At 38.5% G+C, this 14,119-nt stretch overlaps 1 protein-coding gene across 1 annotated transcript in view; it reads left to right on the top strand.

Moving 5' to 3' along the window:
• The window catches only part of sh3yl1 (SH3 and SYLF domain containing 1), a 141,596-nt gene extending 128,089 nt beyond the window's left edge, over nt 1-13,507 (top strand). Inside the window, exon 9 of the mRNA XM_048531234.2 lies at nt 12,518-13,507. Coding sequence (XP_048387191.1) covers nt 12,518-12,720 — 203 coding nt within the window. The 3' untranslated portion in view covers nt 12,721-13,507. The remainder of the gene's footprint in view (nt 1-12,517) is intronic.
• Nucleotides 13,508-14,119: the final 612 nt, after the last annotated feature.

Here is a 14,119-nt window from a genome sequence, read left to right as displayed (position 1 = left end):
TATTATCTAGCATACCTCAAAGAATGAAAATTTGAGCATTTTACTTTAATATATGTGACCTTGACATGGCTGTGCTACCACCTGGTGGGAATCCCTGGTAAATTTATGTTTGCATACTTACTATGCCTTTTAGCAGAACAGTGCGAAGAGCTGTGTAGGCAAGAACTATTCTGTTAAATTGCAATAAACATTGCAGTACCAATATTATATTTGCACCACTTTCATTATTCCATTATGATTACAGTCTGCCAATAGTAAGAATATGCGAGTTCATTTAGCTTCAATATAATGGGCAGACTGATCCAAAGGAGTATTCAGAAGGCTACACTGATGTATTATTTGTTAATTATTACCCTGATCATATGATTAATAAGTCTTTTAATAGTTATCCATTATTGCATCAAACCCAGGAACACATCATTGACATTCAGATACTGTCTGTCTATTCCCCGAATGTAGACACCATTGGCAAGGCCAGCACTTATTGTCCATCCCTAGATACCCTCACATTGATGGTAAGCTGTTAGTTTGAACTGTCACTAGTCTGGTAAATGCCCTCCTAAAGTGCTGTTAGGTTGGAAATTTTGACAATAATGGAATGATAATCCCATTTCCTAGTCAGGATGTTGTGTAATCCAGAGGAGAACTTGAAGGTGATGTCGAACCGATGTGCTGGCATTGCTTGTTCTCCTCGGTGTTAGGTCACAGATTTGGAAAGTGCTATTAAAGAAGTTGTAACAAGTTGTTGCAATGCTTCTTAAATACTGTGCACCATGCAGCAACAGTGTACAGATGATGGAGGGATTTAATGTTTAAAGTGATTGATTGCTTTGTTCCGAATAGTGTCAAACTTCATGCTGTTGGAGCTGCACATGTCCGGGCAAGTGACAAGATTTCCATTGTTCCTTGACTTATTATGCTTGGAGGCAATGAGGCTGGAGGTGAATTACTTGTGGAGATGTCTTAGCCACAATTGTCTGTGTTCTAAAAGTTAACGTTCTGTTCATTAACGAGCCCCAAGATGTTGCAGGTGGGGTGGGATTTAAAGATATTATTGAATATTACCATATTTGAGTTAGCCTCTGTGTCTTGTCGAAGATGGTTACCACCTGTAAATAATGTAGCATTATTGTCACTTGCCTGAAGCCACACGGTTTAAAATTTATGTCACAAATTAATAAAGGATCCAAAAATAATAATATACATTTTATATACTAAATATACTGCTGTCAGTTGCACCTCCTTTATGTAGTGCCACATTACCACATCAGCAGCATACTCTTGTAATTGAGAGAGATTGCAGATGGGCTAATGGGCTGAATGGCAGATGGAGTTTAATTTAGATAAATGTGAGGTGCTGCATTTTGGAAAGGTAGATCAACACAGGACTTGTACTCTTAAAGGTAAGATCCTGGGAACTGTTGCTGAACAAAGGGACGTTGGAATACAGGTGAGGCTCATAGTTCCTTGAAAGTGGAGTCACAGGGAAAGAGGATTGTGAGAAAGGTATTTAGTATGCTAGCATTTATTGGTTAATGCTTTGAGTATAGGAGTTAGGAAGTCATGTCGTAGCTATACAGGACATTGGTTAAGCCACTTTCAGAATACTGAGTTCAATTCTGGTCTCCCAACTTGAAACGGTTCAGCAAAGATTTACAAGTACGTTGCAAGGGTTGGAGGGTTTGAGCGAAAGGGAGAGGCTGAATCAGCTGGGTCTATTTTCCCTGGAGAGTTGGAGGCTGAGGGGTGACCTGAAAGAGGTTTATAAAATCATGATGGGTATAGATACGGTGAAGTGTCATGGTTCCCTCCCCCCCGCCCCCAAAGTGGGGGAGTTCAAAACTACAGGCCATCGGTTGAAGGTGAGAGGGAAAAGATTTAAAAAGAACCTAAGGGGCAACTGTTTCACACAAACTGCCCTCTCTAAACCAAGATCTAGATCATTCATATATAAGGCAAAACAGGGCCTCCAACACCAACTTTTGGGGAACTCCACTACAAACCTTTCTCTATCCTATTCATTGACCGCTATTTCTGTTTCTTCAGCCAATTTTTTATCATGTTATGACTACTGTTTCTTTCATTCCATAAGCTGTAACATTTTTCATAAGTCTCTTATGTGGCACTTGATTGAAGGTCTTTTGAAAGTCCACGTACATCACATCAACAGCAGTACCCTTATCAACTCTTTCTGTTATCATTTCAAAGATCTCCAGCCAGTTATTCAACAAGATTTCCCCTTCCAAATTCGTGCTGACTCTTCCTAAACAATACATCTTTTTCTAAAGCTTGGTTTTGTCAAACGATGATCATCTCCTATTAATTTAGTTGGATGTTTTGTGGAGGAAACAAAGAGGATTGATGAAGAGAGTGCAATGCACATTATCTACATGGGTTTTAGTAAGACATTTGACAAGGCCCCAGATGACAAACTGGAAAAAAATTAAAAAGCATGGGATGCTGGGGAACATGGTGAGTACGATCTAAAATTGGCTCAGTAACAAAAACAAAGGATAACAATTAATGGATACTCTTTGCAAATGTAAAACAGTTTCCAGTAGTGTTCCACAAGGCTGTATTGAGTCCGTTGTTATATGAGGTGCATATTAGTGATTAGGATATAAATATTAGAAACATGTTTGGGGGAGAAAGAAACAAAATTTGGCTACGTAGTTGTTTACAGAGAGGATGGCTGTTAATTGCAAGATGGCATTAATGATTTTGTTTTTGTGTGGAATAGTGGCAGATGGAATTAAATCTGGACAGTGGCAAGGTTATGCATTTGGAGACGACAAAGAAAGAAGGGGACTGTATAATAAACAAGAGGATATTGAAAGGCTTTGAAGTTGATTGGGGGAGGCTGTTCACAGGTAAAGGGATGGTTGGGAACTGGAAGGCCTTTAAGAATGAGGTAACGAGAGTTCAGAGACAGTATATTCACGATAGTGTGATGGGCAAGAGTAGTATGTGTCAGGAATGATGAATGATTAGAGAAATTGAGGTGCTAGTGAAGTAAAAAAGGCATTAATCTGGTATGGACAGCTGGGATTGAGGGAATCCCTACAAGAAGCTAAGGCCAGTAGGAGCATATTTAAGATGGAAATCAGGACAGCAAAAAGGGGACATGAGATAGCTTTGGCACATAGAACATAGAACATTACAGCACAGTACAGGCCCTTCGGCCCTAGATGTTGTGCCGACCTGTCATACCGATCTCAAGCCCATCTAACCTACACTATTCCATGTACATCCATATGCTTGTCCAATGACGACTTAAATGTACCTTAAGTTGGCGAAACTACTACCGTTGCAGGCAAAGCATTCCATTCCCTTACTACTCTCCGAGTAAAGTAACTACCTCTGATATCTGTCCTATATCTTTCACCCCTCAATTTAAAGCTATGCCCCCTCGTGCTCGCCGTCACCATCCTAGGAAAAAGGCTCTCCCTATCCACCTAGAGTTAAGAAGAATCCAATGAGATTCTACAAGTATATTAAGGGCAAAAAAAAAACTCAGGAGCGAATAGGGCCACCTAAAGATCAACGTGGCCGTAAATGTGTAGAACCGCAGGAAATGGGTGAGGTCCTAATGCATATTTTGCATCAGTATTTACTGTAGAGAAGGACATGGAAGCAAGAGAATTTAGAGAAATAAATAGTGATACCTTGAAAAGTGTCATTATAACAGAAGAGGAAGTGCTGAAGGTCTTAACATGCACAAATATTTGATAAATCCCCAGGACCTGATCAGGTGTTTCCCAGAGCTTTGTGGGTAGCTAGGAAAGAGATTGCATTCTGAAGAAGGGTCACCGGACCCGAAATGTTAACTCTGTTTTCTTCTTCACAGATGCTGATAGACCTGCTGAGCTTTTTCCTTGTTTTTGTTCCTGATTTACAGCATCCGCAGTTCTTTCAGTTTTTATGTTGTCTATATGTACTTCAGTAAAGTGTTTGACAGGGTTTTGCATGGTAAGCTGGTTAGTAAGGTTAGATCACATGGGATCAAGGGGGACCTAGCCAATTGGATAAAAAATTGGCCTGAAGGCAAGAGGCCAGAGGCTGGTGATGGAATGTTACTTTTCTAGAGGCCCATGACCAGTGGTGTGCTACAAGGATCCATGCTGGTCTACTGCTTTCTGTCATTTATGTAAATGATTTGATTGTGAGTATAAGAGATATGGTTAGTAAGTTTGCTTATGGCATCAAAATTGGTGGTATAGTGGATAGTGAATAACGTTATCTCAGAGTACAACAGGACCTTGATCAAATGGGCCAATGGACCGAGGAGCAGTAGATATAGCTTAATTTAGATAAACACGAGGTGTTACATTTCAAAAAGGCAAACCAAGGCAGAACCTATACAGGAAATGGTAGGGCCCTGGACATTGTTGCTGGACAAAGAGACCTAGGGGTGAATTGCACTACTTGAGAGTGGAGTCACAGGTAGACAGGGTAGTGAAGAAGGCATTTGGCTCACTTGCCTTCACTAATCATAATATTGAGTGTAGGAGTTGGGATGCCATGTTGTAGCTGTACAGAACTTTGGTGAGGCCACTTTTGGAGTACTGTGTACACGTCACCCTTCTATTGGAAAGGTATTCTTGAACTTGAGAGGATGCTAAAAGATTTAGAAGGATGTTGCTGGGATGGAGGGTTTGAGCTATGGGGAGAGGATGAAGAGGCTGGCATGTTTCTCCCCTGGAGTGTCAGAGAATGACGGTGACCTTTTAGATGTTTATAAAATCATGAAGGGCATAGATTGGGTGAGTAGCCAAGGTCTTTTTCCTAGAGTTCAAAACTAGTGGACATAGGTTTAAAATAAGATTTAAAAAGGTTTTTTTTTACACACCATGGTGTGTGTATGGAACAAGCTGCCAGAGGAAGTGGTGGAGACAAGTACAGTAATATTTAAAAGGCATCTGGATAGGTATATCAGTTGGAAGAGTTTAGAAGGGTATGGGCCAAAATACTAGCAAACAGGACTTCGTCAAATTGGGATGTTTGGTTGGAATGGATTAATTGGACAAAAAGGTCTGTTTCCATTCTGTATGACTAAGTGCAATAATTCGGAATGCGTATGCACAGGTCCTTGAAGGTAACAGACAGCTTAATAAGATGTTAAAGAAGACCTTTATATGATAATTGTTGGGCCACAGCTGGAGTTGGATGTACAGTTCTGGCCACCACATTACAAAAATTATGTAATTTCTCGAGAGAGAGAGAGAGAGAGAGATGATTGACAAGATTGTCATTGGCATGTGAAAATAAGAGCTAAAATAAAAGGTGGGATAGGCTAGGGCTATTTTCCTGAGAACAGCAGTTGTTTAGATATAACAAAATTGATGCAAACAAAATAATGATGCACTTGTGTAGACTTGACTTGGAAAATCTGCTTCTCTTCACGGAGAGGTCAATTTTCAGGGGTGCAGGTTTCAAATGGTTTGGTGGAATGATTACATGAGACATAAGGAAAATATTTTTCACTCAGATGTTGGTAAGTTCCAGGCATTCACTGCCTGAATTGATGGTTGAGGAAGAAACTGTCAATTCTTCAAAAAAAAACCTGGATCTGCATCTGTGATAATGGGAACTGCAGATGCTGGAGAATCCAAGATAATAAAGTGTGAAGCTGGATGAACACAGAAGGCCAAGCAGCATCTCAGGAGCACAAAAGCTGATGTTTCGGGCCTAGACCCTTCATCAGAGGGGTCTAGGCCCGAAACGTGAGCTTTTGTGCTCCTGAGATGCTGCTTGGCCTGCTGTGTTCATCCAGCTTCACACTTTATTATCCTGGATCTGCATCTGAATTGCTGTAACCTGTCAGGCTATGGATCAAGTGATGAAAAGTAGGATGTGATTGAGGACCCAGTTCATTAGGCCATTGCAGACCAATGGACCTGAATGGCCTCTTTCCACGTTGTAAATTTTTTGTGGTTTCTTAAGTTCTGAATTTCTTTGTGCAGTACCAAATACTAGCAAAGAAATAACATTTTGTTTAGAACCTAAAAATATATTTCAAAGAACTATTACTTATTGTGAAGGAGAAGAGGAAAACATTTCTGCGAATGCTGTATTCTCACAGATTTCTATCTTGCTGATAGTATGAAACAAACTTCTTTTTCTACATAAGTTCAAGAGGTTCTGCCGTGAGTATAGGAAGCCATATAAAATTTTCTACCAATTGTACTTTTTTCTGATTGCACAGTAACTGGAATTCTTTTGACCTGTTATTCCCTGATTAGATGCTTTTTGTCCAGTGTTCCATAACTGGCTGTTTCTTGAACAGTGGCTTCCTAACTTTAACTAATTTGACTCCTTGCACCATTTCAAGTAGATTTAGGTCAACACATATAATCATGCACAGGGCTGATGATTGTTGACGATGAAGTACATGCAAATCCTTTAATATTTGATACCCCGTTGTTGCAGAGCCGCTTGCTGCAAACCTTAGTATAATACATCTTGGAATATCTAGTTGCACTGCTGTAGGCTGTAATTAGTATTCCTTCAGCTATTCTACATGATTTGATGCAGAGTTACACATGCCTCATCTAGTGGGTTTAAATTAGAGAGATGTCCATTAAAACAAATATCTGCTTGCCCCGAAAATGGTCTAGAAATTGTTATTCTTAAGAATACCTTTGGCTTTTCTTCGGTTGAAGCAATTTAACCTCATTAATGCCTACTCTGACTGTGTTTTATTTTGGTGCAGTTTGTGAAAGTGATCTGTTGTTTTCCAGATTTTTTTTTTCTTTTCTGCCTGTGAGGTTTCCTTGTTCCACACTTCTGACTTGGGATCTGTTGCCTGTCTTAGTATCTGGACCAGTTTGTATATTTTGGCCTTTTGTACCCTTAAGAACTCAATAGATTCTGATGATCATCTGGAATAAGGTTGATCCTCACCTCTTAGGATTGATCTGTGTTTTCAATGCTTCTGCTTCATTCATGGGCTGAATGGCTTTCTCTAGAGTCAAATTCTCTCAGAGGAATCTGTTTAAAACTCATCAGAAGTTCTGTATCTTATGAATTCTGACTTCAAAGCTTTAGTCACATTTTTCTATAAACATGTAGAGATCATTAATGAAATTTATTCCCTGGATGCTGTGCTCTAAAGTTAAAATTACTCTTGATGAATTTTATTTGTTCTGAATTTCTGGCAGTTGTCAAACACTTGCAGAACTTGATTAAAAGTATTTGTTGCTTCTTTTACTCTGGCTAGCTGTAACACCATCTGCTACAGCCCCAGTTGAGTACAAAAGTTTGTTTATTTGCTTAGCTTCTAAAAAAGTATTTAACTTGGAAGTAATTCTGCATCTTAATTTTTTTTTCCATGATGTGCAATTCTGTATGCCATTTGGCCCATCTCTGAAATTAAATGTTTCTTGTAATATCATCCCTTACTAGATCTGAAATGCTTTTTACCACTGATTGTAGTTTCTGCATTGCAGTATGTTGCCACAAGGTTCCTTACTGTAGAATTCTCAAATGCTTAACTTTTTCTGCATCTGACTGTCTAATCAAGCACCCTTCATGTTACTGCTTGTGAAGAAATTTTCAGACTTTCACCATCTTTTGTACACTGGTGTTGAATGGAGTCGACATCACTTTCCGCTGTGTCGTAAGATTCATTTGTGGACTTGCTGCTATCACCTTCTTCATGGTGGGGACAGAAAAGGCCTGCTGGGTCTAGTGTGATTGAGAATAATCGTCAAGATTACTGAGAAGAGGCTTGTGCCTTAAACAGTATGTTTGGTTCTGTTACTGAGTCTATGAAGAAAATTTCAGTGTTTGGTCTTACTGCTTCAAAGTCCCTACTTCAGTTCATGTGACATCATCTTATTGGGTGATACCTAAACATCCGTCATTATTGACCTTTTCAGACCCTTAAACTCTTGACATATCTTTCTCCCTCCTATGTTTATTTACCTTCACATCAAATACATCATGTTAATTATCAGAACTAATTCTCACGAAAGCAAACTTCATATTCTAACTAGTCTTTAAGGAGGCAACTTTCTCCTGAATTCCCTACTGCATTCATCAGTGCCCAACTTGTATTCATGACCTGTAATTCTTACATACACTTATTATTTCTCCAAAATCTTATTGGCAAATATAACTATGTGTATTTTAGCCTGAGCTGACAGGCTTTAAAATAAAAATTTCTTGCAATGCAACATACATTGGTTCCTTACAGAAATCATGCAATTCGATTATACGGAAAATTTTGTCAGTTCAAAGCCATTGGTTTGAAAGGCAGTTGGCAATGTGGATACTAAGTTGCCTGAGAGGCAGGCAGCAAAGAGTCATAGTGAACTTACACAAAAAACTGAAATGTTACACAACCTAGAAATCTGAAATAAAATTACAGCTGCCTCAAAACTTTGAAATGTAATAAATAGCGAGGAGGGCAAAACAGCAGTCTTCAAGCAGGTGAAATGAGCAAGATCCTAGTAGGTAAATACAGAGTTAAGTGTGAAGTGATGTATTTTGGAAGAAAAATTGGCAAGAGGCAATATTAATTTAATAGTATAATTTAAAAAGGAAGTGCAAGGCAAGAGACCACCATAATAGGAATAGAGTACAAAAAACAAAGAAGTTGTAGTAAGTATTGAAATATCACTGGGTAGGCATCAGGCATAGTATTTTGCCCAATTTCGTGCATGGTACTTTAGAATGGTGTCAAGCTGGGAGAGGGTGCAATAGGGATTTACCAGGAAATAGCATTGGAGGTAAGCAAATTCAGATATCTGGGACACTAAAGAAACTGGGATAATTCTCCAAGGAGCAAAAAGAATTAAGGAAAGACTTAATAGACAAATCTAAAATCACAATCATGGAGGGTCTAAATGGTAAGTAAGAGAAAATAGTGTCTTTAGTGACAGGAGGTCCAGTAACAAGAAAACACAGATTTAAACTGATTGGCTGCAAAGGTGGGGGAGATGAAGAATTTTTCTTAGTCACATCTGTTATAATCTGGATTGCAATGCCTGAAAGGTTACTAAAAGGTGATTTGATTGTAATCTTCAAAGGAGAACAGAGTTTCAAATTATGCAAGAAAAATATAAGGGGTATGGAGAAACAGCAAGATGCAACTAACTGGACTAAGCATGAATTAATGATTGAAGTGCAACATAAGGTACATACCTAATCAGCCATTTTGATTAGCATTTTGAGATCCAAGGCAAAACAAAAATCAAATAGTACAAAACATCCTTCTTTTAAACTTGGTAAAATTCATCATTAGGTGCATGAGTTTGCTTTCTTACTAATTAGAGTCACAAATGACTGGCTACTAACAATTGGGAATAGTAAAAGAATAATATAAACAAAAAATACGGAACTGATTTCAACCATTGTTGTTGTATTTCACTCAAAATCTGAGCCATTGGCTATTACAAAGTTTCCTGTAAAAACAGTAGTGAATTTAATGGTGTTCACTGTCATTAATTTGTAAGTTATCCACCTACTTGTGTAGAGACAAAAAGCTAACAAGGTGCCCGGCTCTGGCTAATTTTAGGTTATTTGTAATTGAACTTCACTCAGTTGGTCTAATCTAATGCACAGTTCAGCCTGTCAAATGAACTGTAACATAACATAAATGGGAAATAGATGCAAGTCACAATTTGAACAACAATATCTTAGGAAAAGCTTAGAGTGAAAATGTTCAGATTAAACTAAAACAAATATCATGTTAATAAAATTGATGCATTCCAGGTTCTATTCTAAGGGGGGAAACCCAACCAATGTGGTTATGCTGCTCTGGGAAAATAAAATCTTTGCTTACACTTGTTTAAAATATATTAAGTGAGCCTTTCGTGTGAAACAGTGACATTTAAATTAAATAAGCGAGTAATAATATTAAAATGGTTAGACATGTATCCGAGATGAAAGGAACACAGGCTGCCATATTTTGGCACACTGATTTTGAGAATTTATTTTAATGTTCTGCTTTGAATAATTGGTTATTCAAGTTATGCTGATTTATAGAATTATGAATTGGATTATTTTCACACACTGGCTATTGCATTACATCAATTGACAGCAGGTGTGTTATCTTCAACTTTTTCAACCTCAATTGTGCAATTTAGCTCTGTTATCATTAACAAAAAGTAATGCAGTGGTTCTTGCACATTAAACCTGAAAACAGCATAACACATTCTCCATGCAAATGACTTTTTGATTTTGATCCACTGTTCACAAAAAAGTTTGATGTTTACAGGTTTGTCCCAATACCATTGATTAGCAAATAACAGGACAGCAAAAATGGCCAGAATGAGACTTAACACTTTTTTTTAAAAGTCTCTCATGTACGGTTTCAACACTACTCAGCACCTCTTCTGATGCTATGTGCAATGTCAGAAAATAAAATATGCTGAGCAATAAAATGTTGGGAAGTAACAGATGACTTTGACATAGATTCAGCATGATAATTGTGGCAGAGAGAACAGTAGATGTGGGAATGTTCATTAGTTAATTACAGTACATTAGAGTCTATCCTAGTATTACTACACCCTCGAGATTAAGTCATAGACCTTGTATGACAACAGGTCAATACTACACCTAAATCAAGCACTTTACGAAAAAAAAGACACTATTATAGTAAAGATAGGACTGATGCACTGGTGCAAAAATTGATGATCAATAAAGACATTTCAGAGTTGCTGAATTCCCAGGAGTCGAGAATTGACCAGCTACACATATGTATATGCCGAATGATCAGGCTTTCTGACTACATTTGGATCCAAATCCTTCTAGTGTCTAAATAACGTATGCCTACAAATGTTTCTCAGAAGTGGCCAAGCAACAAGAAGCCTGTGGAGCGCAGTCTGATTAGGGATAGGCGTAGGGTGTTGGAGGGCCATTTGGATTGCCCAGTGTCATCAGTGCATGGAGAGGGAGGTACAGTCAGTTTGGGTGGGAGAACTGTAAAATCTCCTCAAAATGAAGGTGTCCTTAGCAGGTTTCAAAAAATAAAGAATGGCTGAAGCTATGAAACCACTTTTATGGGCTGGGATCTCCATGAGGTCAAAGCTATGATCCTCTGTCTTGTCACTTCAGAGAATGGATGAGGGAGAAACTGAGGATTCCTGCTTGGCTGTCCATCCATGAGCCTCACAGGGGTGCTTGTTAACTGCTTACCTGATAAAGCTGGGAAGCTAGCCAATGCCAGTCTCATTCTGCAGCAAGATCACTCAAAGGCAGGAATTTAAGGGGTAGATGACCTGATGGGCATTCTTCATAAATGTTTCACTCTTTCACCTCCATATGGCTGATTAGATTCCTCTCCGAGTTTTCAATCTGTTGTCAGAATAGCCCACAAACGACAACCATCCTTTGAAAGCTACTAACGAACATAAAGGATCTCATACCCAAAACCAGCAGAACTGGGGTAATATACAAAATACCATGGAAGGACTGAGAGAAACTCTACCTAGGCCAAACTGAAAGAAAACTGACAATAGAGACACAACCAGTTCACACTTGTCTTACTACATACAGAAAACGAGGGACACGAATTTGACTGGGACAACACATCTTTAATCACACAAGCTAAAAAGAGACAAGCCAGGGAATTCCTGGAGGCATAGCATTCCAACCGGAACGCCATCAACTAACACATTAAATTAGAACTTGTGTACAAACCACTGAGAAACAGAACTGGAGGTAACATCAACCACCCCAGCAAACCCCGGCATAAAAATAACAAGCAGGACAGAACACTTACGCTTCTCTGGAGATGTGCTGAAAATGTTACCTAGCAAGGTGATGAAACGTTTACGGCCAAACCCAGCGGTTTGGCGAGCATGACTACAACCTCACCCACAACCTGAGCTACAAATCTTTGAAAACTTTAAAAATGCCTGTGTGTTTGGTCACCTAATTCTGTCCTACTATTTGGTAATCTATAATACATAGCTACCAGTACTCCCTAGTCTGTTTTTCTGAACTCAATCCAAACGTGTTAATTTCATCTTTTATACAATATATTATCCCCCCTCACATGAAGCTTTAACCAACAATGCTAAACCACCTTTTCATCCCCTTTTCTATCCTGCCTGAAGACTCCATATCCAGGGATGTTAAGCTGCCATTCTTGCCTTTTAGTCATAGTTATGACTATGATGGTGCCATACTTCCATCTCAACTCATGACATGTTGCAAGCTTTATTTGCTATACCTCTTGGGTTTACGTATATACCTTTTAAGTTTGCTTATTTCACTGCTAGATACTGCTCAAACCCTGCTTCCTGTCTTTCAGAGCCACTCACTAAATTTCTTTATTTCGTTTTCTGCTCTGAATTTGCTTTGATGTTTTTCTCCCTCCGCTGACCTAGTTAAAACCCTCCCCAATAGCACGAGGAAAAGCCCTTGTGAGAATGCTTATCCCAGTCTTGTTCAGGTGTGGACTGTCCACTTCGTCTGGTCCCATCTTTGGTGCTGGAGTGGTAGGATTGTTGATTTTGCAAGTCCATTCAGTTCATAAAGCTATAATTACATTTGTTTCCTTCCTCAGAAAGTCCATGGCACACGCCTTCAACTGTGACAGCGATACACTCATTTGAGGGTCAGGCACCAGGTGATCTAAGCTTCCATGCAGGTGATAAAATCACTGTAATGTCCCGAACGAATTCTCAGTTTGACTGGTGGGAAGGAAAACTCCGTGGAAATACTGGTATTTTCCCAGCCAATTATGTATCTGTTCCTCAAGACTACTGATTGTTAATCACACATTTAGCATTGCCAAATGTTGTCCTTTGATTTGTTATGGTATGAAGACAATGAGCCTTATATGAACAAATTTGGTCTTTAAATATGCATAATAAAATAGATACCTGAGTAATGTGCAAAGTTGGAACAATATTTTCTGATACATAAACCAAAGATGCTGAACATGTGAGGTTCAACAATGTTACATAAATTCCAAGACTTGCTTGTTTACCATTGACAGTTATTACTCAGGTATCTATTTTATAGATCACATTTATGTCATTTTCACAATTAAAATTGATATTTTGAAGGTTTTGCAGTAGGTTTATATAGAAGTAAATTCTCATGAGAAAAGTACACTCCATTGTAACAGTCAAAATATATTTACATTAGAATGGAATGTTTGTATGCAACATGTATATTAAATTTGATTCTATAATTTCAATCAAGAAAATATGATAATTGCCCATCAGTTGAGAATAATAAAATAAAAATAAGCCAGAAAACACACAGACATAGAAATAGTTATATTAATTTTAAGGAAGCTTTCTTATCTAGGTTTAATTTGAAAATTTTTACTATGTTTTCTTAATTTATAATACAGAATTATGCTGGTGGATTGTTGCAAAATATTATTAAGGCAGAAATTTGAATATTAAGCATCCTAACAAATGGAATTTAGTGCAATAAAATGAGATAAGAATCTTAAATATTGGTGATTGATTAATAATTGTGATTGATTATAAATCAGGAAATGGTAAGAGAGAGTGTATGTGTGAATTATCTATATTTCAAAAATTAAAAGTAACTTATCTATTCCCTACCCTTGGACTCGAATGTCAGTTTTTTCTCCCTCCCCTAAGGCACTTCTTTTTCTGCTTTGAAACTAAAGAAAAATATGAGAGACTCTGCTTATTAAGCTTTAAAAGCCCACATTTGAGACCTGTACAAGAAGGACAGGTTGCACCTGAACTGGAGCGGCACCAATATCTAGACCTCTCCGGATGGGTTTAAACTAGTGTGGCAGGCAGGGGGTTGGGAACGGCAACAACAGGCCAGTAAGTGCAGGGACTCGAGACAAAGAGAGACTGAGACATACATAGCACAGAGTAAGAGCAAGCAGAGGGAAGTCACGGGGCTCAGAAGGACTGGAGGTCTGAAGTGTATTTGCTTCAATACACGACGTATAGCAGGTAAGACAGATGAGCTAACAGTATGGATTACCGCATGGAATTATGCTATTGCCATTACAGAGACATGGTTAAAGGGGGGCAGGGCTGGCAGTTTAACATTTCAGGATATTGCTGTTTTAGACAGAACAGAAAGGGAAACAAAAAGGGGTGGAAGAGTTGCATGGCTGATTAGGGATCATGTCACAGTTGTGTTGAGGGAGCACACACATCAGTGG

Source organism: Stegostoma tigrinum, chromosome 4 (genome assembly GCF_030684315.1).
Source record: "Stegostoma tigrinum isolate sSteTig4 chromosome 4, sSteTig4.hap1, whole genome shotgun sequence".
Taxonomy (NCBI): Eukaryota; Metazoa; Chordata; class Chondrichthyes; order Orectolobiformes; family Stegostomatidae; genus Stegostoma; species Stegostoma tigrinum.
This window is presented reverse-complemented; position numbering and strand designations above follow the sequence as displayed.